Genomic DNA, 23,968 nt, shown 5'->3' with positions numbered 1-23,968 from the left:
CATCCAATGAATAGTCTTAGAAATTGATAATGTTTGTATGTGTGCAGCATTACAATTCTGTTTGCAAAAGCACATACAAGCTGATGTGAGACAGTGTCTCCCGGGAAGAAATGGCAGCACCCAAATTTACACTTCTTCTTTGCACTACTTGAAAGAGGAAAATAAAAACATCATTGTATTAACTCTACCTGTTTTATTGAAAGTTGGTATTGCAAACAAGAATTCATTCCTGGCAAGGATAATATACAGGATGGAAGGTAACCACTGCACCAAAATGAAACTGGCAATAGATCATAAGGAGAGTTTTGAAAAATCTAAGTTTTTTTCTAACATTCACCATTTTAGAGGAAATCGTTGTGTTCCTATGAAGCATTTGGCAACATCACGGCTATTGCAGTAAATCTAGGAAGCTTGGTTACCCATCCCTTACCTTCCTCTCCTCCTCTGCTGTACTCAGTTGTAGACACTTCATAGTGCGCTATGTTGCAAGATTTATTTTAACAATTTTCTCAATTACTCAATTTAAATTTATGGCTAAATGGTTTAATTTGCAAGGAAGAACTCAAGACACTAACTATTCAGATTATTTTTACCTATCTGCTTGTATAGCAATCAGCCATTTCTCACGGGCTATTACCACAATAGAGCGCTGCAAACATTGGGCAAAGACTTCTTTTTTTTTCCTGCTTAATTGTGCATCATCAAAGGAAAAGTGTAATAAAAGTTTCGTTATATTTAACATGTAGAATCACCTCTTAAATTTTGGTGCATCGCTGTCCTTCCACCCTGTGTAGTGTTTAGTTCTTTTCCACACTTTACGTTAAAATATGTTGGTATTACTTTCTTCCATTATTTGTAGATTGTTGTTCTATTTTTGCAGGAGTGTCTATCATTTCATTACCTCTTACACGTGCATGAAGTGGAATCCATTACAGGGCTACAGTCTTCTTTGTTTTCTGTAGAATCATTTGCTTTCTATAGCCCATTAATTTCTTGAGGGTTGCTAGAGGTACTGCTGATATTACTGCCTTGGGAACCATCACCAACGTATTATATATTTATGTTTTGATGGAATGACATTGTTTTTACTAACTAGCTTGGTGTTGCCCTCGGTAGCGTAGTTGGTATAGCACTGGCCTTCTGTGCTCAAGGTTGCGGGTTCGATTCCAGCTGAGGTCGATGGCATTTAAGTGTGTTTAAATGCGACAGGCTCATGTCAGTAGATTTACTGACATAAAAGAACTGTGGAACAAAATTCCAGCACATGGCGATGCTGATATAACTTCTGCAGTTGCAAGCGTCGTTAAATAAACAATTTTTTTTAACTACCTTGGTCACTACTAAAATTTCGTTATACCATTATTTGTTCTATAGTGGGGTCTCTTAAAGCAATAGAAAAGCATGTGGAATAACGCAACACACATTTGGAAACATTCTATTATCACTGCTGGTTGCATGAAGTGGGGAAAGTATGAATTTGTATTGTAATTCTTTCATTACAGGAGTATGATGAAGAGGAAGATGAAGAGGAGGATGACCGTCCACGTAAAAAGAAGAAGAAAGATCGATTTGGTGGGGGATTTATTATTGACGAAGCTGAGGTGGATGATGAAGTGGAGGATGAAGATGAATGGGAGGAAGGAGCACAAGAAATTGGTATCATTGGAAATGAATTCGATGAACATGGCCCCACTGCAAGAGAAATTGAAGGACGTCGTCGTGGAACTAGTCTCTGGGAGTAAGTAATGGGTTTGTTATTTACATTGTTGCTGTTATGTCGCAATCGAAGCAATCTCCTATTACAATTCTATTGCAACTACCATGATATTCAATGATGAAATGTCTTATATCAAAGTTTACAGAAGATTATGCTGCAATGGCTTCTCAGTCATTTTGGCATTGTGGAAAAATAAATAGCACGTATGTTTGCCAAGAAAGGAAAAACTATGCAAAACCCACAGGAACAGTTTGCTACGAAACTTCAGGACATAGCAATTATATAAAAATTAAAATTGCAGCATATTCATACAAAAAATTAAAGGGAAAAATTGAGGCAAATATAACTTTTATGATTTGACTTCAAATTGACAGCGATGATCGTCATTCATTTAGAAAACAAATGAATGACTATCACAATTATGGCTGCAAAACTTCGTGTATTTAGCAGTTTCTAACAAATAAATGAAACTTTAATTAACCTTGTTTCCAGTCAACCCGCCCTGTATGATATGAGTTAAAAAAATACAGAGATACCCATAAAAAGGAAATGTTGTGGAAGGAAGTTGGTGAAATTGTAGGCAAGATTGGTAAAGTATCTGTACTTCAACACAGGTTAATTCTATGTATATTCCAATACAATAGAGAAAGAGTAATTAAAATATCTATTTTTAAAGACAGTGTTTATGAAAAATCTGAATTTAGTGTTGTTAGAGTAGGAATGTATATATAGAATGTCAAAGGAATGAGCTATCTTCTCCAAAATTCAGACTTTAGTAATGACGATTAATGTAACCAATTACTTGAGATCATTTCAAAATCCTAATGAAGTGTGTTTTAGAATTAGTTTTAAGTTGAATAGCTTGGACAAAAGCTTGAATATTGTTACCACTGTAATTTAGAATGAACGATGTAATTAATTTTGACATGGATAGCTCGCTCGTAAAATAATTTAAATATACGGTACAGCTCTATTTAAAGTGGCATAAATACGACAATGTATCTCACTGATATCATTTAGCTTTTCCTTCTTTAGTAGAAAAAATAAGCCTTAAACTTGTCTTCAACCTCCAATGCCAAATGATTCAGCAGAGTTATTGCCTCCAAACTTAGTGCTACCTAATTTTCTGATGGCATAGGCCCGAATACTTTCAGCAGAAAAGACGACGATGTTTGATGTAAAGAAAAAACATCTCAGTTGACATTCGCTCAGCGATGATCACCAACGTTGTATGCTGGATGATGATCGCCATAGCAGAACCATAGCTTTACATTTATACATGTGCATGCTTTAAATGGATATACTTTAGTTCAACGCAATTTTAAATTATTATATCCAAAGAATGATAATATTGTCAGCACAATTTTCAAATATCACATCTTCCTTTGTCAGGAATTTTTGTAAAGAATATAATTGACACACACGAAAATGTTGCAGTAAATAATTCTCTTATGGCAAAGTGCATCAACATCGGTTAAAAACGCAGTAATTATAGATTACGAAACGATGTTTAAACAGTAACTGTGGTTAAAATGTAATTTCTGTGCACCATTCATAATCACCAATTACTTAAACATGGTTAGCTGACATCTCATTTAACCAGTGTAAAGTCTGTGATGATACGCTATTTCTACAAAATGACTAAAGGAAAGCATCCATTCCTCTGCAAAGATAATAGCCAACGTGTAAAAACTACTGTGCTTACTCCGTTCTACGTGGAAATGAATGTATCCTGTATTGTTGCATTGCATTTGTTTGCCTTTGGGCACTGTTACGTTTGTGAGTTGCATTTCTTTGTTTTTCAGTGCTGTTAGGTTAAAATCGCACAAAATTGAAAATTAAATGCAAAAATGGCTATATCCCAAGTGAGTTTGAAGTATTGATAGAATTAATTACTATATTTAAATATATTATATATGAAAAAGATCGAATATTCATAAAGGATAGGGATGGCGAAGATTAGTACGAATGTGTGTACAATCCAGAACCCCAGTCATATAGGGAACTGTGGATTATCCTAAGATCCATCCATAACCTCTCTTTGATCAGCCAGTGACATAGAGAAAGAGATACTCGAGTGTTTCCTTTTAAAATACAGAAAAGATAAGTTGCATAGAATTTTAATATAAACAGCTGCTCCATAGGAGAAATAAGACTGTCTGTGTTATTTTAAGTGACCCATTTGTTGCAGCAAAAGTGACACTGTAGATTTTGATAAACGAAATCCCTCCTGAAATTTTCTGTCACCTAATTCCTCGTAAGAATTTTCTTTCTACTAAAAAAACTTCATGCTCACCATCATCTCTATCCAAGTAATTAAGTACTGTACTGTAAAAATCGTCTTCGAAATAATTACCTGTGGATCTGGCCTCTATTTTGTTTTACTTGGCATACTAATCACTGGTTAACCTCCTATATAAGTCCTAACCGAGGTCGATCAAAAATGCTTAACCAGAGATTAGAAGGCAATTTTAACCGGTGATTACACTTACCGACATTGATGCACGTGGGCATTATTCTGTTTGGCAATCATGTTTCTAATATTCCATTTTTTTATTTTTGCACTGTCACAAGTTTCAGTTTTAGAGTTCATAGTCCAGTCTACTCTTGAATTCCTTCAACTCAAACATCATAAAATGTAACTTTGGAATTTATTTTTTCAGTTCACAGAAAGAGGATGAAATTGAAGAATATTTAAGGAAGAAGTATGCTGATGAATCTGTTGCAATACGACACTTCGGTGATGGAGGTGAGGAGATGTCAGATGAAATCACCCAGCAGACACTACTACCAGGTGTAAAGTAAGTATGTTCATATTACATCTTGTGACGTTGATTGAGTTGCAGGATTTTTATTTCTTGAACAAATCTACTCAATTCTAACTTAATATGGAATGCATCTCAAATGTTGTGCGAAAATAATACAATTTTACTACAGGGATCCAAATCTGTGGATGGTAAAATGTCGTATTGGAGAGGAGAAAGCAACAGTTCTGCACATGATGAGAAAATACATTGCATATCAATTCAGTAATGAGCCATTGCAGATCAAGTCTGTAATTGCTCCAGAAGGTGTGAAAGGCTACATTTACATAGAAGCTTATAAACAGCCACACGTGAAGCAGGCAATACTGAATGTTAGCAATTTGAGAATGGGACAGTGGTCCCAGCAGGTATGTTAAATTAAATTGTTGTGTTATTTGTGCTTGCTTAACCCTTATAGCGTGTGCTCTTAGTTCCTTTAAAATCTGATCAAGCATATTTTTTTTGCTATTATAGATGGTGCCAATCAAAGAAATGACAGATGTTCTTCGAGTGGTCAAGGAACAAACTGGTCTGAAAGTGAAGCAGTGGGTTCGTCTAAAACGCGGACTGTACAAAGATGACATTGCACAAGTGGATTATGTAGATCTTGCTCAGAACCAGGTCCATTTGAAATTGCTTCCACGCATAGATTACACCCGTCCTAGAGGAGCTCTTCGCCCTGCTCAATCAGTAAGTGAGGAGAGAATGTGTAATAATTTATTTTAAGAGTTATGAAACATGTACAGCCTTAGAAACAAAAAATGACTTATATTCTGTAGCATGAACTTGTCTAAGTCCACTTCAGGGAGCGCCTGATTCACACAACTACATGCCATGATGGCACTTGGGGAGCATGGAGGTAAAGCCCCATGCTTTTGTGACCTCGGCACTAGAATGAGGTGGTGTGGTCGGCACCACACACTGACTGCCTTTTACACCCGGGAAAGGCCCCATAGTCAATTTCATAGGAGGCTGAGTGAACCTCGGGGCCATTCTGAAAGTTTGGCAAAGAGAAAATCCCGTCACCACCTGGGATCAAACCCCGGACCTTCCAGTCCGTAGCCGGCTGCTCTACCAACTGAGCTACTCGGCCGCCGACTGTATATACTAGACTGTGATATGTCTTTTCCACATCATTAAATAAATGTTTCATGACTGAGGACATCTATCAAGAAAAAAGAAATATGACCCTCAAGGGTTCATATATTTCAATGAATCTTTCAAGAACATGAAATAAACTGAGCAACTTCATCTTAACATGCTTTGTAAGATCTTTATAAGATACATTTACAAATTTACAATACTCTTTAAAGGAGGGTACTGGGACAGTGTAGGTTGAGAAATAGTTGCAAACTTTAACTATCACACCCTGCACATCAATAATTAGACATATCAGCAGCAGTTTCTGTGGCATTGTGGAGAACATGTGCCAGACAGGCAACTCCTGTTAGTGGACGATTAACTTTAGATTCTAGTTTTCTGAAAATGTTTTCTCCATTCCTACATAGCCTCCCAAAATTGGTGTTAGTATTATCACACCCAAATGCAGTGTTTTCTTATTTTCAATTTCATTCTGAACAACTGAATTGTGAAAATAATGTGCTGCAGAATCAGAAGTTTCATTCTGGAGTTCACAAAACATAATGGCTGACTTAGAATACCTAGATTTTTATCAAAATACTACTATTGGGAACATTTTGTGGTATTTAGTTTATTTGTATCTGTGCTTATACCAATGAAATTACAGTTTGAAAGTGCTTCTTTAACGTCCTCCATAACAAAAAGTGCTATCACATTATTCACTATCACTTCAGTTTTTGTTTTACACTGGAAAAATTTTATCAACATTGGAGTCCTTAAAAGTTTCTGATATCACTTGACTTCTACATATGCTGGAGTTGTATGATTGGTAGTGTTTGACACAGTGGAATGCAAATGTAGCCCCTGCTGCTGCAACTTTTCTTTCTTCAGATTTATCAGTTAGGAAATAGCTAGACATTGGTTTCTAGGTGAAAGTAGAGGTCGCATTCTTTTGTGTTTCAATGTGAACAAATGATCCTTGATATCACTTCCACCTCCATGGCTAATCGAAACATAGCAACTGGTAAGAAGAAAAGAAATTAATGTTAATAGCTATTAACTATATAATTTATTTACAAGAACAGATTGAATGATTGCCAATATTTACGACATTGTAATTAAGTTCTGCAGTACTTACTTCCATAGTTGGCAGTAAGCTTCATTTTCAAAATCTCCTTTTTTTTAATCGAGGGATAGTCCTTTGAATTTGTTTATTTGAACTTTGTTTTTCATCTCATAGACATTTTATATGTTAGTCGAGCAGAAGGTAAAGCGTGGTAAAGTGGAATTAGATCTTGAAATCACAATCGATAGTTACTAGCATATATTCAGTACGACAAAAAGTGTTACACACACAATCGATCATTACACAAATCGAATACATCATTGCACAGTAATTTGAATCACAAACATTTTGTGGTGTTTCTATGTTATTCACGAAAATCTAGGATCTTCATAATTTTCTGGCTATCTGGCCGGGACAAATTTTTATCCTAAAAATGAGGACAGTCCTGGTTCTCCAGTACATATGGCAATCCTAACTCAGTTCATAACAGCAGGGTAAAAGTAATACCTAAGCTTAGACGAGAAGATGGTGTAATTAAAAACAAAAATCTCCGGGGTAAATCTAATTGGAGATCCTCAACAAAAGGTAGAGAAGGCTGGCAAAAGCTTAAGAGAGGAAGGCTCTGGTCTATAAAGGGCTATTGTGCCGATGATTATGATTATGTACTCCTAAGTGTGATATGTATTTTAATGCATTAAATGGGTGACAGACTTTGACATGAACTGAAACTGAAAACCCTCAGTTAGATACCATGTATATGGTTCGAAAGAGAGAGTGCGCGTGCATGCATGCGTGCGTGTTTTTTTTTTTTTGTGTGTGTCTGTGTCTGTTTGAGGTCGTGTATATACATATATCTTGACTTCTCTTTCAGGAAAGTGAAGCTGCTAAAAGGAAGAAGAAGCGTCGTCCTCCAGCAAAACCTTTTGATCCAGAGGCTATTAGACTTGTTGGTGGGGATGTGACATCAGATGGTGACTTCCTCATATTTGAAGGCAATCGTTACTCTCGGAAAGGATTCTTATATAAGAACTTTACCATGAGTGCAATTATAGCAGATGGTATGTGTGACAGTAGTAATTACTTTTGGAAGAATATAAGGCAATAAACCAAATTCACAGTTATGTCACAGGCTAGTATATACAGTCACGAAGCTTAAGTTGATGAGAGTACTAGGAATAATAGACTGTGCTGATACAATTTTGCATTGTCTGTGATGAGGCGATAGTATTGATCCTAGTGGTTAGCAACTATCTATGGATGCATATTCCCTACGTATTGAGCTTCGTGACTGTATATACTAGACTGTGGTTATGTATCTGTACAGTGGAACTTCGATCCATCATTTTTTGGGAGAATGAAGCAATAAATAGAGGAAACCATAAAAAAATTAAACATGTTTATGCGTACAATAGACACCACAGTGTTGTGAACACATTCCACTGTTCCCTAAAAAATTTAAGGGAGAGATGCCCACATAATCTATTTAAAATTTCAGTGCTCATGCTTATAATAATCCTGTTATTGCTCGCATGAACTACTTTTGTAGCCCATTAGAATTTTTGCCTTCATTTTAATGTTACCGGTATTATTTAAGTTCATTTCCTTATTTTATTTTTGTTATACATCTTAATTTTATATATTATTTTTATTGTATTTTTAAGCTATTTGTTCATTTGTCACATATTTTAAACTTTACATTTAATTTATTTGTTTATTTCATTTTTTAATCCATTTATCCAATTGTCACATATTTTACAATCATAAATTTTACATATATTTTTTTTAAATTGTTATATGTAATCTTAATAGAGAGATCTGCAACAAGTGAATATAAATTATTGTTGTATGTTGACACTTTGAACTTTCATTATGGTAATTTGTTGTTCATCACATTCAGTCAGCCATCACTGATTTGTCTGTCAGTCATAATTAATAATTTTAATTTTAATGATGCATGCAATGTTCAAGAAACTAAAACATGAAATTTATGAGTAGTTGCTTCGAAAATAAAGTCATGGGTTTACTCGCGTAGGCTACAACTACAGCCCAAGGAATAATAATCACTCTTACTTTGAACATTTGGTCAAGTCATAGACTACAACAACACTGATGCATTGTTACAAGTGTGCAGGAAAGGTATGCAAAAGAAAATGTCGCCACTTGATTCACGAGGACATCATAACACTACAAAAAAGTGGGCTACAATAGTTTGTGTGTGTTTCAGACCACCCGTATCAGCCTTTTTTCTCGAAAACTATATGATACTGGTTGTTCATAAAAAATTTTGCTAACCAAAACCTATGTAAAGAATCGATTGGTGGTAGTATCATTTCCCGTAACAAACTGGAAGTATGTGTATCTGTGGTCAACTTCGAAATTTCAAATGAGAACATGGGTCATTGAAGGTACCATTGGAAACTACTTTCAAAAAGAAACAATTTTACTGACACTTTTTTTCTAACCTTTATTATTTACTCACAAAGCAACAAAAATGGTATCTTCTGAGAAATGCTGTATGTTGTTTATGTACGTACACTCTTCATAGTAAGTGTTCAAAATGTACGCCGCCCTGTGCTAAACAATGTTCTCATCACCTCATTAGGTAAGATGACTGCAAAATACATATTTTTATAATGATCAAGTGTTCATTTACCTTCACATCATTCTAGTGTGAAAAAATCAGGCTAATCATCAATAAGGCACAATAAAAATATGTTTTTATAGAATCCAAGGTCTGTCTTCATAGTAACTACTTTTCACCCGGTAATACCAAACACCATTTCAGAGTTTGCACACTGAAGTCAGATGACAAATGATGTTACTTATCATGGTGGCGTAATACATTTTGTATTAATCTTGTTCAGCATCTTCTTAGTCCTAATATAATTATGGAGAGCAAAGAGTTCATTCTTTTAAAGTAAAAGAAAACCATCCTTGTGGGAAAATACTTTGTCAGGATGGTGATTTCTCAACAGTAAATATAATAAAACTACAGTTTGAGGAATGATGGAGTCAGGAAAATAGCATTATTTATATGGATCTATTTGTGAAATAAAAAAAAAAAAAAAGTAGACTAAAAAAGGCGGGAAAACAATGACAATGGAAATGATGTAACGAGGTTCCACTGTATTTGATATTCTTAACTTTTGTAGATATTATAATTCTGTACATAAATAATCTGGATAAGTTGTTGATAGTACATTTATATTTTAGGCACAGTAAAACTTCATTTATACACTTGTATGGGAATCTGAAGAAGAAACATGAGAGGAAAACTGAGAACTGAAATGACATTTAACCCTTCAGTACTTGCGTGGAGGACACCTGTCAACCAGCGTGTTTCTTTTCATTGTTGTATTTCCTAGAAAGGGCTTACAACCGTGAGGCTTTAGGTACCTTCAATGTTAGGAATAACATTCTTTAGTTTCAATCTTGAAGTTGCTCGTATAACTTGTGTAGCTAAGGTTTTATTCTTGATGACAGTAATTGTCAACCACGCGACTTTTTATGTTACAGTTTCTGCAAAGTTTCTGTAGGTATTCATTATCACTTATCACTTTTATGAGTTGTATATTTTATCTTTATGGCTAATTTGTTCTATTGAACTTCAAAGAATTGTAGATCTACGTTTATCAAATTCCTTCAGAGATTAGAAGGCGTTCTCAAGTATTACTGTGAATTCAAGAATCTGCTATGCCAGGTCCAGAACAAAGGAGTGGATCCAAGGGCTGTTGTTACCATTTTGGTATTTCTCGAGACTAAACAACTAGAAATGGTGTCTGAAATGTTCAAAACAGAATGTACCGACTATTTGAGAGATATCTGTGTAAACTGCTTGTAAATAACTAGGTACTGTAAAGACATGTCTGCAGAAATCATTCAGGAATAAAGACTTTTGAAGGATAATCCAAGTAAAATAGGGCAATAGGACACAAGCTATTCAGGTATTATTGTATAGAAAGATTTTCACAACAAAGCAAGGATTATAAACGTGTTTCCAGTGTTAATTTTGTAGGTAAATTTAGAAAGTATTTGAAATTTATACATAAATAATTATCTATTAATTTTAAATAAATTAGTTCTGTTTCAAAACTATTTTTATATTTATTTATAAATAAACTGTGCACACTTCATAGTAACACATTTATGTAACCATTCATATTGAAAAAAATGTTGAAATTCATTCTTTAAAGCAAGAATATAACTTGGTGACAGTTGTCTCCCACACAACTGAATACATTATGAAAAGGTATGCTAGTACTGAAGGGTTAATAACATGTGAAATTCCACTTGAAGACTGTACAGCAGACGTGGGCATTTAAAAAGATGTGCCGTACTACTCTGATTGCTGCAACACGCATCACCTGTTAACGTAATACTCAGCGGTGGATCGCGTGAAGTATTGAAACATGGAAATTTAAGTAATTAAGCAGGACAAAGAGATACACAGTTTTGTACAAATGTTATTTTTATGAATAATGACAATGAAAGAAAAAATATTTTCCAAAACAAATACAAACTATTTTACAAAAAGCTGAAACATAACTGTATTTCTAATTTAAACAATTACTGTAAAAACCTTATAAAATGATATAAAATGTACAATTCCACAACAGTTAAAAAGTAATGCCATAATCTGAACCTATTTGTTTCGAAAGGGCATCAGTCACTAATTTGCATCCTTTGAAAATAAAATTAAGAAACTAAGGAAAAATAGATTCTTAACAAAATATCGAGCACATTACCAAGAAACAGAAAAGCAACAATTAGGCTATTTTTTAAACTTCTTACTGTAGTTCTTTGTTGTTTTTGTCAATTTACGTCAATTGACTCATGCCCTTAAAAGAAAGGATTCGTTTATTCTTATTCGTCACGTAAATCAGCAAGTGTTTCAAAATTTGGAGTTATGTCAGACATTGCAGTTGTGAGCTGATAGAATAAATTTTCGTCTGAAATGCGTAATCTTGATTTGGATTTTACAATGGCCAACTGAGAAAGAAACTGTTCACAAATAAAGGTTGAGCCAAACATAGAAGCAGTTTTCATAACAAAACTCCGAAGATGTGAATATTTTACTTTGCAAAGATGTTTAAGCTTATATACATCTAAACCAGCCATATTTGTGCACTTGCACTTGGGGTTTCGCAGCCAGACGCGCTAACCGTTACTCCACAGGTGTGGACTACTATTATTATAAAAAAAAAAAAAATAAAAAAAATTTGTTCCATTAAAACGAGTCTTTTCATAATGTCGCTCAACGTGCTAGTAAAATTTTGTAGCATAATAAGCACCTAACGCTTTCCCCTTCTTCGCAACAAAAGAATTCATTTTCCCATTCATTGTGGAAATAATATTTTTGGACTTTTTTACTTCAGGAGCTTCCTTAGAGAGCGACATTTTTTTTTAGTGAAATCCACCGCTGACTGTCAGTATAGTACTTCAACCGGTCGGACAGGTACCCCAGCTAGGGGTGTGGAGGGAGGGAGATCACATCCTTGCGTTCGACTCTGTTCGACATGTACTACTGATGCCCACATCTGCTGTACAGGAAGAACAAGTCAATTAAGTAAAAATTTCACAAGAGAAATTTATAACTTTATAATTAAACCAGGCTTGAGTCTATAATACAGTAGGCCTGCTCACATTTTTAATACATGCAATATTCTTGAAGAATGTAAAATTATTTGTGGAAATTCTTAGCTGCTTGGAGCCTGAAAGTGACTTCCTTTTTTTTACCATGTGATCATTTACTAACATGTTATTATTTTACAAAAAGAAGTCAATTATTTTGAGCTGCTTGCTCCCTTATTCCTTAGAATAAACCATGCCCTCAAATTGTGAGAGCTGTTCCATAATTTGTGTCACTTGTATCATGATGTGTTACAAAACATTTGACGTTCTAAAGCAGTAACTGTCATTGAAGGACACGAGGTTATTGGAGGCAAGCATGTGTAGCTTCGAATTTCCACGAATCTCAAAACATCTTAACAATGAACACTTGCTGTATTTTCGCATTCTTACATTTTCATGGCAAAAAGTGTGAAACATATAAAAGAAGTTTTGCTGTATTTTGCAAATACATTGCATTTCATTGTGTGTATTGATCTATTATACCAGGAGTGAAGCCAACATTGTCAGAGCTGGAAAGATTTGAAGAAGCCCCAGAAGGTATCGATATTGAACTACCAACAACAGGACCTGGTGGGAAAGATGATGTAACATCTCACAATTTCTCTGCTGGTGATAATGTAGAAGTGTGTGAAGGTGAATTGGTGAATCTTCACGGAAAAATCTTGGCTATTGACGGCAATGTTATTACAGTCATGCCAAGACATGAAGATCTTAATGTGAGTTCTATCCTATATTACTACATATACTGTATGTAGCTTCTGACATTTTTTAATGCTTTGTACATTCTGTACGACGAATATTGAGGTATTTTTTTAGCTATTATTCCTTTCATAGTGAGCAAGATTTAAGACATAACGAGAATGATGGTATCCTTGTCCAAGGGACATAAAAGTATAAAAGAATGATATCACAGTAAGTGAGGAAAAGGATAGCTTCCTAGTACTGTAAAGTGGGGTGAATTCGATAAAAAATTTCAGTCTTTTGTAGAAATGTACCATATAAAATTGTAACAGCATAGCATCAATTTGAATTTAGTTTCATTGAAATTTGAGGATATGTCCATAATTTAATTTAGTTTTTAATTATAATTTAATGTAATTTTAAGAAGCCAATCCGTTTCACCTCACAAATTGGGGTGAATCTGAGCACATATTTATTTTCTCTATTATATCGGATTCAAACTGTCAGTAGGGGAAATTGATCACTATTTTGTGTTTTAATGAATATGTACACGTAAAATACATCAAATTTTAGAACAGTTTAACTTTCAATCTCGTACAATATGAATTAGAAATGTATGGAAGTATCTGCTCATTGATTCACTTTCTGTACAAAATCTTTCAAATACACAGTTGACATCACATGTATAATTCATACCTTAAACTAGCTCCAGTAATATAAATTTTCAAACATATACTGACTTACTATTCGCTGTCATGATCATTAATATTTTGAAAACATAATATTTACTATGACATCTGACAGAACTGAATCCTGAGAGATGGCAGATTCTCCTTCATCACCACTGTCATCATCACTTTCAATAATGTCTCTTACTACATTTCCTTTGCCTGGAGTTAGGAGTAAGCATTTTGCTCGACGAATTATTATATTTGTTGATTAATAAAAAACGAGCCTTTTTCAGTTGTATTTCAAATGATGCTTCTCCTGAATTATTGTCACCTGTGTCTTTTTCTTCAGAAATCTGGACAATAACTTTATTAGGATAGAAGGGAAAAATTACTGTCTTCCTGAATCCAGACAAGGCATTAGATTGGGAATTCATGCCTATGTTTTCAAAGGCTCCCTTTGTTGTATACCATATGATCGGATTCATCCCACAAAATTGTAATATTGTGTTTAGTGAAATGTAGCATCAAAATGACATAAGCTATGCACATGAAATTAAAACTAGTACCTAAGAACCTTCGTGGAAGGTAAAAATAGCATGACATACCAATTTGACAACAATGATGTTATAACACGAGAAGTTATCTTAAGTACCACCACCACCTTTGACAAATACAGCACATACTATAAACTTACGTTGAAAAGAATATCTGTTGGTTTAGCGCTCTGTAGCTGACCATTGTTTTAGACCAATAATTACTCAAGAACAAAAAAACAAATATCAGCTGCGCAATTGTTGTTATACTGAAATGCGCACACTCATAATTTTTTTAAAATCTGCAAATGACCGGATTCATCCCATTTTATAGTATGACTTATTTTCATTGTTTACTTGACAGAATAACAATGTGGTACAGACTGCTGTAGCCCTGAATATTTTTACAGTGTATTAATGAAATAAAATATTGCTGTTTCTCGTGTCTGTAGGACTAGTTCAAGGCACTCATTGGTAGTTTGAAATAGGCAGTAAAGTCCACACCTGTGGAGTAACGGTTAGCGCATCTGGCCACAAAACCAGGTGGCCCGGGTTTGAATCTTGGTCGTTGCAAGTTACCTAGTTGAGGTTTTTTCCAGGGTTTTCCCTCAACCCAATTTGAGCAAATGCTGGGTAACTTTCGGTGCTGGACCCCAGACTCATTTCACAAGCATTATATCACCTTCATCTCATTCAGACGCTAAAATTAATAACGTAAGATGTTGATACACCGTTGTAAAATAATCTACTTAAAAAAAAATAGGCAGTAAATGAATAAACAGATTTCATGTTGAAATTCAGTCACCAATTTGTAAATAAGGAAAAATTTCAAACAAATTATATTATTAAGATTTATGAATATGAAGTTAAAAGCTAGCAAAGGCAGTAAATTAATAAAAAGAATTTATTTTGAAATTCAGTTACTCCAATTTGATACAACAGAAAAATTTTCAAACAGTTTACGTTGTTACTCTATTATTAATAGCAAATTAAAAGCCGGCATACTTTATTTCAAAATTCAGTCTGTGTAATTATGTAAAATCAGTGTGTATAATTATGTGAAATGATTGCAGGAACCCCTGGAATTTCAAGCCAGTGAACTGAAGAAATACTTTAGACAGGGAGATCATGTCAAAGTGCTTGGAGGTCGATATGAGGGAGACACAGGATTAATTGTCCGAGTGGAGGAGAACCGTGTTGTGCTGTTTTCTGACCTGACAATGCATGAGCTGGAAGTTCTTCCAAAGGATGTGCAACTCTGTTCTGACATGGCCACTGGTGTCGATTCTCAAGGACAGTTCCAGTGGGGTGATTGTGTTCAAATAGAGTATGTATTTACGTGTTACTCATCAACCTAATTTGTTATTGCAGAACTCTTAGTAATGGCTTACCAGAAACCATTCTCTTTTTTTTTTTTTTTTATTATTTATATAAGATTACACAAATTTACAAATTTCGCATAAATCTTCAACATTTGCTGTTTAAAAAGTCAAGTTTTCAGTATATTAGTTCTTCAACTTTCATATTTTTTCTTCCACTGTACAGAATATAAAGGACGACAATGTGGATTTTGAGGTTTTCGTAAAAATACACGTTTTTACAACCCCTGACACTAAGAAATAGTTTTAATCATGCTGTTTGTTAACGATTTCTCCAAAGCTATTGGACAGATTTTGTTAATATTCGTTACCTGGTTAATTCAACTGTGAATGATGCATGAACGGGAGAAGAGTTCGGGGTAGAAGAAGATATCAGATGATAGACAACATTAAGATATATAGATTGTAAGAAGAAACAAAGAGGAAGGATTGGAGAAAGCTGGGTTTGCAGTGAAAGACCTGCCATTGATCTTCAGTTTGAAATGCGGAAGATAGCAGAAAGACAGAAAATTTTGTCTAGTGAATTTAAAGTGAGTTATGTGTGAACTTGTGTTTTATGAGGCAACATGATATGACATGAAATGATAGATACTTGATGTTCAACATTTACTTCCATGTAATGTGGACCTCACAATTTGTATCCAGTGCTACAATTACATTCATTAGAGTTATACCTTTTGTAGACGCTCTTATAATTTAACTTTCGACCCCATTTAGCTCATTTAAAATTGACACTTTTACGACTCTGTGCTTGATTTTCAGTACACTTAAATCGAACACACACTGTTTCTAATAATACTTGTTACTAAAACATACTACACCATTGTCCAATATGTTCGTTACTATGTCTGTTTCTTGTGTACATTTCATTTCCAGATCTCACTAATTTTCTACATACTTCACTATCCTAGCTAGCCTCCCCTGCCATACTCTTCACCTATTTTCATTATCTCTATCATTTTACTTCAATTTCACTACTTTCCAGTTTGTGCAATAACTGTGGTTGCTTCATTTTATTTTTCTCGTGACTATTCTTCTTCCTCACGATTGTAATTCCATCAATTTGCTCATTCGTATCTTGAGACCTTGAGATCTTGTGTCTTCAGATCTCGTCTGCTCTTTTGCATATTGATGTTCTCGCTTCATATTTAATCCAAATATTGGGTGATCCCCATTTGCCTTACAGAACTCTACGTCATAGAATTTCCCATTGATTTTTAATTTGTCTTCATATAATTTTGCAAAGTGTCCATTCGCCCTTGCTGCCTTCATGAAAGGGAGTAGTAGCTTTCTTTTACATCTGATCTCGTAGCTCAGGTCTTTTTCAACTCTCATTCCCATTCCTCACACTCTGTATAAGTTTCTTAATATTTTTTCTTTGGTTACTATATTTGAGAATCTTATCACAATAGGCCTTTTACATCCTAATCCGATTCTCTTAAGTCTCCTCGATGTCTTCTGCTCTTACCTCCAGTTTGAAGATCTCGTAGCATACACTGCATACTGCCTCCCCGATTTCTATTGCGAATTCACATCCCTTTTTCTCTACTCTGAAGAATAACAATGTCCTCTTTCTTTGACTTATTTCGTACTGCTTAATTTTCCTCTTCATTTGTTCTATTTCTTGTCTCAGCAATTCAATCTTCTCATTGTGTCCCTCTATGTTTATCTTAACCCTTTCACTCTCTTGTCTGTACTCACTTGATTCATTACTATTTGTTCTTTCTTCATTATTTAGATCTTCTATATTTCGATCTACTAATTCTTTCGCCCCTGCTAATATTTCCTGTTGTACACTCCTATGCATTTTCACTTTCTTTGATTGAATCTCCTTCCGTAGCATTTCCTGAGGGCAATGCCTCTCTACTTGTAATGTCAGAACTGCGCTCAACTTGCGTCCGTTCACTACCAGTACTTATTGACAACGCATGGGGCAACATGTTTGAGCAATAAGGCGGTGGACATCAATGGCTTCCAGAAATGTATCAGTAGAAGTTAACTTGAGTTCCAATGATATGTAATTAAATGATATGCCATGCAAGAAGAATGACTGCAGCATGAATGCCATCAGGAATGCTAACGAAATGCCTGTATTCTTTGACATGCTAAGAAGTTACAACTATTAAGAGTATAGGTGCAAATACAGTTCAGATGTGGAGAAACAAGGTGTACTGTGATTAACCATTACCACTGATGGACACAAACTTAAGTGTAAATCTCTTCCTAAAGAAAATTTACCAGCAGAAATTCTTGTTCAAGTGCACGAAAATTGTTGGGTGACAGAATATATGTTCATGGACTGGTTAAAATCAGTTTCGTTTTGGCGACCAGGTGCGTTATTATGTCCACGTTTAGTGTTAAGAAATATGGGCAAGAAAACTGCGATATGGTGGTGATACTTGGTGGAATGATTGGTATGTAGCAACCTCTTAAATTTTATATTGATTGCCCTTTCAAGGCAAATTTGCGACGATTATACCATGCCTGGGTTTGCAATACAGAAACTATGTTTACTGGATGCCTAAGGAGAGCTTGACTATTGCAAATATCTGAGTAGATAGTTTCAGCATGGGAGGAAATATCCTCAGACACGGTATGGAGAAGTTTCAAAGTGACATGAGATTTTAACACAATGAATGGAAGTGAAAATGACGTGGTCTGTTGTCCATCTGCATGTGAAATTAAGTGTAGTGAAAATAATCAGGTACGAGCTTTCTGCTTTTGGGTGATGATAGCATTCTCTAGGTCCACTGTCAAAGTCTGTAAACAAACTTGATAGCCCATCAAAGCACCTTTATAATGTGAATTTTTGCAAAAAGTAAGTTCATTTGTGTTTTTAAATGTCAGTTGAAAAGATTACACCATAAACAGTAATATTATTTGCAGCATGATGAAAGAATTGAATTTTTACGAAAAATGTGAAGCTTGTAATGAGAAAGTATATGTTATTTTCGTGTTGATCATTTTTATTTATTAGAATTCTGTGGAAATCCGTAACATGCTGTGTCATTGTGAGGTTTTTCTCCTGAAAGAAATTTCTTTAAAACTGGACTGAAAAATTAAAATATATGGTTTAATGAAGAGCAATTCGTTTCTCATATAATATTTTCATCAATGTCATATAATTCAGTTTATCATTTGTAATTGCGTTAAAGTTATATCCCGAAGATTACTTCTAAAACTTCACACAAGTACTTAAAAAAAAAAAATGGGCTTAAATACATGTGTATTATAGTCGCGACACTGTTATTCCCGGCGTGACTCCTCCTCTTTGCTTACGTTTTAGGAAGTGAAGGCTCTATAAAGTCTAGGTAGGTAGTATCATTCGCCATTTTTGTTCTTTCTTTGCCGAGCTACCAGACGAGGGATCTATTTGCCACACCGTTAAACATTATCATGTCGTAGCTCCTATGATAATAAATCAAACGCACTGTAATTCAGCAAATACTTGAGCGGCAAATAACGTCCTGGTGTCCTTTCTGCAAACGCCATGAAAGAGCCAAAATGGCGGGCGATTATATATTAAGAATTTATCCAGCTTTAGGAAATGCTTAACATCTTCATCAGCGAATCACAAGACGCACACGTTTAAATGTAGCCGACCTGCAACGTGATTGGCTGCCGGAAATTAGAGCAACGGGACTATAATTATTGCTACCTGAGAAGAATTGTTTTTCTTTTTCTTTTTTTCTTTTTTTTCATCATTACGTATTCCATGAATATATATAATATTTTGGATCGAGAGTGTCCTTAATCTGAAGCAGACACATAACTTCAGAAAAAAATCTGTGATTGTATAGCTTACAGTGTTTGTGTCCTATAGTTTTCATATCATATCATATTATAGTCTTTATATCATAGTCTTTACATCTGACAACTTATAAATGTTCTTTACAGGATTTAGTATGATGATTTCATAACAATGATGGTGGTTTGCAATTTGTTGCAGTCCTCAAACTGTGGGAGTAATTGTTCGGTTGGAACGTGAAAACTTTCATGTTCTAAATATGCAAGGCAAAGTTGTTGAGGCAAGACCACAGGCACTTCAAAAAAGGAAGGACTCGAGATATGCTGTAGCACTGGACTCTGAACAGAACACCATTCAGAAGAAGGATATTGTGAAAGTCATTGATGGACCTCATGCAGTAAGTAGGCTGTAATTCAACCTTAACATAGATTTGGCTGATACCACGTAGATTACAAACGAATAGACTTTTGCTTGCTTCTGTGTGCCATGTAAGTTTCAAATACAGCAAAACCTCGTCAATTAAAAAATATGGACTTCGAATTACAGATTTAGAAATAACAGAAAATATCGTAAACCCTTCCCTTCAACCTCCCAAAAAACATGGAAATTTGAACTCGTTCTGTTAATATTGTTTGCATAGCTTTGTATTTACAATAGAACCCTGGTAGTCCAAACCCCTCTAATTCGAAATTACGGATAATCCGAACATGCGAAGAAAAAAAAAAGAAGAACAGGAAGGGGAAAAAGTATTTGTGAACTGACACCTGATTTAATGCTACAGTATTTAGAAACTCAAAGTATGCAATACTCAGTACAACTTTATCACTAGTGAATGAATTAATCCTTGTTTTCTATAGGCTAATGTTATGATAATGTCAACTCCTTTTGACGAAGAACAGATAGTCCACACCTGTGGAGTAATGGTTAGCGCATCTGGCCGCGAAACCATGTGGTCTGGGTTCGAATCCCAGTCGGGGCAAGTTACCTGGTTGAGATTTTTTCAGGGTTTTCTCTCACCCAATATGAGCAAATGGTGGGTAACTATTGGTGCTAGACATTGGACTTATTTCACCAGCATTATCACTAGGCCTCGGATTTTTATGTGATATCAAAGTGCGAAATATGTATATAAAAATGTAGTAAATATTGGGGAAATATGTAATTATGTAATATGAATAAAATATGTAATTTAAAATCACTATTTACTAATGTATTAAATTCACAAAAATGTCGTCACGATTTAACTAGTCAGTTGAAGTGGGAGGATGCTGCCTGGAAAGTCGATTTGCCATTTCCACCCCATTTTATAGCTTGCAAATAGCTTACGACTTGTCTGCCATAATATATTCTTTTTCTTGTGCCTTAAGATTTCCTAGAAAATTATTTTTCTGTTGCACACACAATGGTATTTTCACTTACTTGACACCCAACCCAAACCCCTGTTAATAGCCTACTTACAATTTGTAACAAAGTTAAATGATCGGCTCATTTGACCATCCTGGATTCAGAGGAAGCATTAGGTGCAAATGTATAGAGTTGAGGCACTCTGAACTATTGTGTCTTTCAGACAAAGGTTGGAATCCCCAATTTTATGTTTATTTTTATTTTTAAAAGAACTATCCTTTTAAGGCAGCTTTACAAATTGAAGTATTTTCTATAATTGTGAACAGAACATAACGATGTCAGTTTTAGGCTTTCCCTCTCTACCAGCCTTGTGTACTGTATGAGAACAAAAGATGGCCCTCCAGGCAGTGTTATTGGATAAGGACGTTAGTATTTATCTCCAAGTATATATGAAAGAAAATTCAATACTTTGCTCTGAAAAATAAAACTAATTTAATAAGGAAATTAAAAACTCAATAATTGCCTAGATATGTAGAAAAATATGACATTGTTTACATAATATGTAAAATATGTTATATTACTAAGAATATGTAAAAATATGTAAAATAAAACATAACTATAACCATATCAGAACCACAAATCGCCGACATTTGTAATTTTCAGTAGTCTACAAGTAGAGGAATGCAATATGTATTTACATAAGAATCTGGGCCCTAATTATCACCTTCATTTCATTCAGACGCTAAATAACCTGAGATGTTGATACAGCATCATGAGATAACCTACTAAAAAAAAAAAAAAAAAAAAAAAAGGAACAGATAATCTTCATGAAATAGTGATATTCTGTCAACTCTTCGTAAACATAACATGGTTTCCCTGCTTGCATTTCTGTCCCCCCACTTAATCCGAAATTTCCATAATCCAAACAGACCACGACCCCAATTAGTTAGGACTACCAGAGTTCTACTAAATAAAAGGGTATGTGAGTAACAATATAATCACAAATATTGTATCTCATCGAATACCCCGCGCTTTTTTTTTTTTATTTATAGAAGTAAAAAGTACTGGTGCACGACCTACTTGAAATGAAGTTGGCAACATTGCCCAATTTTTTTCCCCACGCAACTCCTAAGGTGGTAGCACATGCAATTTTCTCCATGTGTGGGTATTTATATTGTTAACACTGTTAAATGGTGTTTGCACTAACAGTACATGTGTCAGAATCTAATTAAAGTGTGATAATGTAGCACCTCATATTTTCAGTTCTGAAAATGAATACCACTATAAGATTGTGATCCTTTACTTGCAGCGAAAAGCTTTAAATTATCAAAGATGTGAAGGAACATGGAAACCGTGACGTGTGCTACTAATGTTGCAGAATATCATGTAAACTGCTGATTAAGTGTGATATGCATGCACACAGGATGGGTTTGAAATGCATTCTGTTCCAGGATAAAATTTATTTATTTGTTGTTAACTGTACTAGGTGACCATTTTGTATGTGGAATGTAAACAGCAACACTGTGATCTTATGCTGTTACTCTGTACGGGAGAGAAAGACATAGTTTATGACTAGAAGAAGAGGGTGATCATGCTGCATAGGTGATGTAACAGCAGAATGCTGTGTAAATACAGACACAGAAACAAAATTTGGGGCACCTGAATTTTCCAAGTTCCAGTTATAACATAATGTGAATGCTCAGTGCTTACAGTGCATATTCACAGTATGTTATAACTGGAACTTGGAAAATTCAGGTGGCCCAAATTTTGTTTCTGGATCTGTACAAGCAACTACTTATGGAAACAGAATTGTTGGGTAATATTTGAATATTTGTGTTTAATTGTTTTTAATTTGTTGTGAAAACATTTGTTGGAAGTTTTATTCTTTTTTTTTGGGGGGGGGGCCCTTACCATGTCACTTCACTTTAAAGAAAGAGTCAATTAATGATTGCTGTGTTATCGTTTTATAAGCATTTGTTACAAATTGCTGGAGATGGCCAAATGCTTTGATTACACCATCCTTAGCAACACATATTTATACTTATTACATCAGATAATATAGAAAGTGCAGCCAGCACGTCTTTTCTGTGGCATAGTAACATGTCACACCTTTTTCACCTCGACAACTGCAGGTGTCACATGTTGAGGATTAGCTAGTCCTGAATGATGGAGTTCATATTTTCATACCAAGTTTCTGCAGTTTTCAGATCCATAGCTGCAGTCCCTCCACAAACAGTTTGCTGTGAAATACTGTAATGGTCTTTAATCTCTACAGGCACTTATTTGAACACTGAAACTCAAGATCCATCCTTAGCACCAGTTCATTAGCCTTTCCTTTCATCATCAACAGGAATATTGTTCCTCCTAGCATTTCAGACCACTCCAACAGCACTTTTTCTAAGTCGACATGTTCATCTTAATGAATTCACATCCGGTTTCTTCGTACCTACACCTTGCAATGCAAATCCCTCAGTTTTTTCATGATTCTTGAGATATGTGAAGAGCATGGACAGTGGAATGCGAATTCTTTTGCGATTTGAGTTTTACTTTGGCGTTTAACTTCCCTAATAACTACAATTTTTTTGCGCAGTGTTTTTTAACAATAACCATTTTACCATACTGAACATGATCATTGCACCATCTACACACCAACAACGAACAATACCACAACATAACATCACCTTCGTAGTAACACCAACCAGTGGTGATAACTAATAGGGAGAGAAATAGCTGGTTCCCCACTTCCATTGTCTCTTGCTAAGTCAAGTGCTAAGGAGTGACAGAAACTTTAGTTAATAGCTGCATCAGGTATAGTGGAAATATCCATAGCGAATTTCAAATTAATAGACTCCTTTATAGATTTGGGATATAGAGTTTTATTTGAAATAGAAATTAACTGAATTTCGAATTATCGAAATGTAGAAGCATATAAATCCCTATACTAAAAATTGGGGAACAGAGAACCTTTCAAATTTTATGCTTTTTTAAAATGACTAATTTAGAATTAAAGAGGTTTTATTGTAATAGTAATGGTAAAGAAAGTAATATGTTAAATATATTAATGAATTAGGACACACAGAATGGTTTAATACTGTAATATATTGTGAATTGTTATCTAATGTGAGGATAGAGGCGAACAGGATAAATTTATAAAAATATACAGGTGAATATATGCCAACCTACCCCATTATCTCCTGGTCTAGTTGTCTCATAAGTGGTGCCTTCTTGGTATCACTTGTGAGGTTCAGACCTGTCTTCGGACAGTTGACTAAACAAAAACAACAATATGAGTAATAAAATTCTGATCTGACAGA

The 23,968-nt window shown here is 34.7% G+C and overlaps 1 protein-coding gene across 2 annotated transcripts in view; it reads left to right on the top strand.

Moving 5' to 3' along the window:
- Positions 1-23,968, top strand: part of Spt5 (Transcription elongation factor subunit Spt5) — a 55,638-nt gene that overhangs the window by 15,342 nt on the left and 16,328 nt on the right. For both annotated transcript variants that reach the window (XM_069837838.1, XM_069837839.1), the window contains 8 exons: positions 1,503-1,738; positions 4,381-4,518; positions 4,655-4,889; positions 4,996-5,211; positions 7,539-7,725; positions 12,785-13,014; positions 15,257-15,510; positions 19,512-19,707. In XM_069837838.1, the coding sequence (XP_069693939.1) occupies positions 1,503-1,738; positions 4,381-4,518; positions 4,655-4,889; positions 4,996-5,211; positions 7,539-7,725; positions 12,785-13,014; positions 15,257-15,510; positions 19,512-19,707 (1,692 nt within the window). The remainder of the gene's footprint in view (positions 1-1,502; positions 1,739-4,380; positions 4,519-4,654; positions 4,890-4,995; positions 5,212-7,538; positions 7,726-12,784; positions 13,015-15,256; positions 15,511-19,511; positions 19,708-23,968) is intronic.

This window comes from Periplaneta americana, chromosome 10, assembly GCF_040183065.1.
Source record: "Periplaneta americana isolate PAMFEO1 chromosome 10, P.americana_PAMFEO1_priV1, whole genome shotgun sequence".
Lineage (NCBI taxonomy): Eukaryota > Metazoa > Arthropoda > Insecta > Blattodea > Blattidae > Periplaneta > Periplaneta americana.
Note: the sequence above shows the minus strand (reverse complement) of the source record. Positions and strands in the feature narration are given on the sequence as shown.